At 36.1% G+C, this 2,525-nt stretch overlaps 1 protein-coding gene across 1 annotated transcript in view; it reads left to right on the top strand.

Moving 5' to 3' along the window:
• The window catches only part of LOC106110621 (protein C12orf4 homolog), a 2,980-nt gene extending 2,474 nt beyond the window's left edge, over positions 1–506 (top strand). The window contains exon 5 of the mRNA XM_013292504.1: positions 492–506. Coding sequence (XP_013147958.1) covers positions 492–506 — 15 coding nt within the window. The remainder of the gene's footprint in view (positions 1–491) is intronic.
• The last annotated feature ends 2,019 nt before the right edge of the window (positions 507–2,525 follow it).

Here is a 2,525-nt window from a genome sequence, read left to right as displayed (position 1 = left end):
GCTGCTGCCGAGCGTGTTCCGCGTGTCGGGCCCGCTGCGCGCGCGGCGCCGCGCCGCCCCGCTCTGACCGCATCGCAACCACCGAATGACATCGATGTGAATTTCCAATGTGGTAACAACGTACAATATTGTGATCCCTTTTGTTTTCGTTGAATAAAATTGAGGAAGCAATAGAATTATTGTACAAGTATGATGTCATTAGAAATTCACTCACAGGTATAAATTCCTCTCAGTGACTTTTGTGGATTTCCTTTACGTACATTATTATTTGTATTGTACTAATTATGTACTGTAAATATCTCTATATATTTGTTAAGTTTACTGTAAGTTATGCTCGCTAATGTAATATCATCTAATTTAAATTGCAAATTATATGAAATTGTATCAACATACCAGATGTTTTATTGCAACTTTGACTTGACTGTTTTTATTACAAGTTGTATGTAATGGTGTACTGTAAGGACTAATCATACAAACTGATGCATTGTCAGAATTATATTGCATAACCATTAACAGTCAAAATTTCCACACATAGTACAGGAACCGAGGAAAAGGAAGGGATAAAAGAACTTTGATTAGGTAATTTGCTAGAATGGACACAAAATAAAACAACTCTTTTGTACTGCTGTATATTAATAGTTAAATTATTGTAATTGAATTCTTAATTCATATAATGTATTACGACGTAGTCCGGAGCCGCGCGGAGCACTCCGCTACCTCACTATAACTAACAAGTGATACAATCAGCAGCATACAAACAATAAAGTATTACAAAATACCTATATAAAGTTATGTCCTGACCTTTGCAACGTCCATGTTTACATCACATATTTGTTCACCAGACTTCTGCAGCGATAAGATACCTTCTACAACGATTGATTCTTGCACCATACCATGTTTTAAAAATTATCTAACCGCAAATTCAAAAGAAATATGTACTTCACAAACACAAGAGACTGGTATATTGTTGCTCGACTCAGAAAGTTAAAGCAAATTGTCTCATTAAAATTGTAATTTAAAAATTGTACCAACATTAGCACCGACCCTGCTAAAGATAGGTAGCACGTCAAAACTTAACTAACTTATAATAGAAAAATTATACAAAACAATCAAAAAGAAGTAAACATTTTAACATAATTGCTGCACACGTAAACCTACATAGAAATAGAAAATATTTAACACGCTCAATACCATTGTCATTTTACTGCACGTCCCTGCGCAGGCCGAGTGCGGCATTGAACGTGTTAATTAAAAAATTAAAAGAAACATTATTAACAATAAGAATGAAAATTAGATTCAAAGAGAAAGTTTAATAGTTCCCAGATTTGGTAATTTCCCAATGCTACGCTAGTACAATGACGTCACCTCTAAGTCCGATGACGTCATGTACGAGGCGTGTCACCGGCAAAACCAGAACGCCACCGCATTGTGTGATTTAGTTAGATGTGACATTGTTGGAGTCCGCACAAACGGGTGGACTACACGATTTGTTCATGACATACACAAATGTTACAAAAACATTAAAAGAAGGAAAAATTAACAATACTCAACAGTTTAACAGCACATTTTTCAAGAGGGGTAAATTATAAACCAACCCTAGATATCACCGTTTAACACGTTCAATGCCGCTATGAGTTTGACATTAAAATAATTGGCAAGTCTGAATGTAAAATCGGAAAAATCACCATTTCTCGAAAATAATGTATCTATTTGCGTTGCTGAAAACGAAAATGATATTTTTTTTTATATTAGTCTGTTTGCAAGCCGCTTGTATCATGGAAAAATTGTAGGCTACGCTTTTTTAAACTTTGCGCTATTGAAGTGGCGAGTGACCGCTAGTATTTAAATGGAAAAAAACCCAATGAGTCGGCATTGAACGTGTTAAATTAATCTCTATTACCTATACGCAACTGTCTGGGGTCGGCTTGTATACAAGTCAAGTTGTTATAACTTGAGACTCTGTACTTAACGCTACAACCAACTTGTGCGTACAAATGTTATTGTACGTGTCTTGTGCCTAGTTCGCGCCAAACTAGTAATTTAGTCGAGATCCGATTCATTTTGTATTTAGAAGTACCTGAAGACCGAAAATTTAGACAAGTAGGTAGTGGCTAAAATACTCTCAAATCGTATTGAGAGTATTTTAGCCACTTACTCAGGATTCGACTAAAGTCTAGCCTAGTGCGAACTAGGCATTAGCGCGACTTATAGCTAAATTTGTACTTTGTTTACAACTAGCGCTTGTCCACTATACTATCTGAGAACCTGGCAGCTGTCGGCCGCTGGGGCGCGTCGCTCTCATACATACTTATAACAAATTACAACAGAAAGTTGTACATTTTTGTTTTAGTGTGATATCACTCAACTGTCGTTAGTCTACTGAATGTTGCGACAAACTATATCATTTACTGAAAACAATTGAAAATAAAATTAGTACTCAATATAGACATTTAAAGTACGTTGAAGTGATGTTTGAATGTACTATGAAGGCGATGTTACCAGATGTGGGCAGAGACGAGCGGCTA

This window comes from Papilio polytes, unplaced genomic scaffold, assembly GCF_000836215.1.
Source record: "Papilio polytes unplaced genomic scaffold, Ppol_1.0 DF824213.1, whole genome shotgun sequence".
In the NCBI taxonomy this organism is placed as follows: domain Eukaryota; kingdom Metazoa; phylum Arthropoda; class Insecta; order Lepidoptera; family Papilionidae; genus Papilio; species Papilio polytes.
Note: the sequence above shows the minus strand (reverse complement) of the source record. Positions and strands in the feature narration are given on the sequence as shown.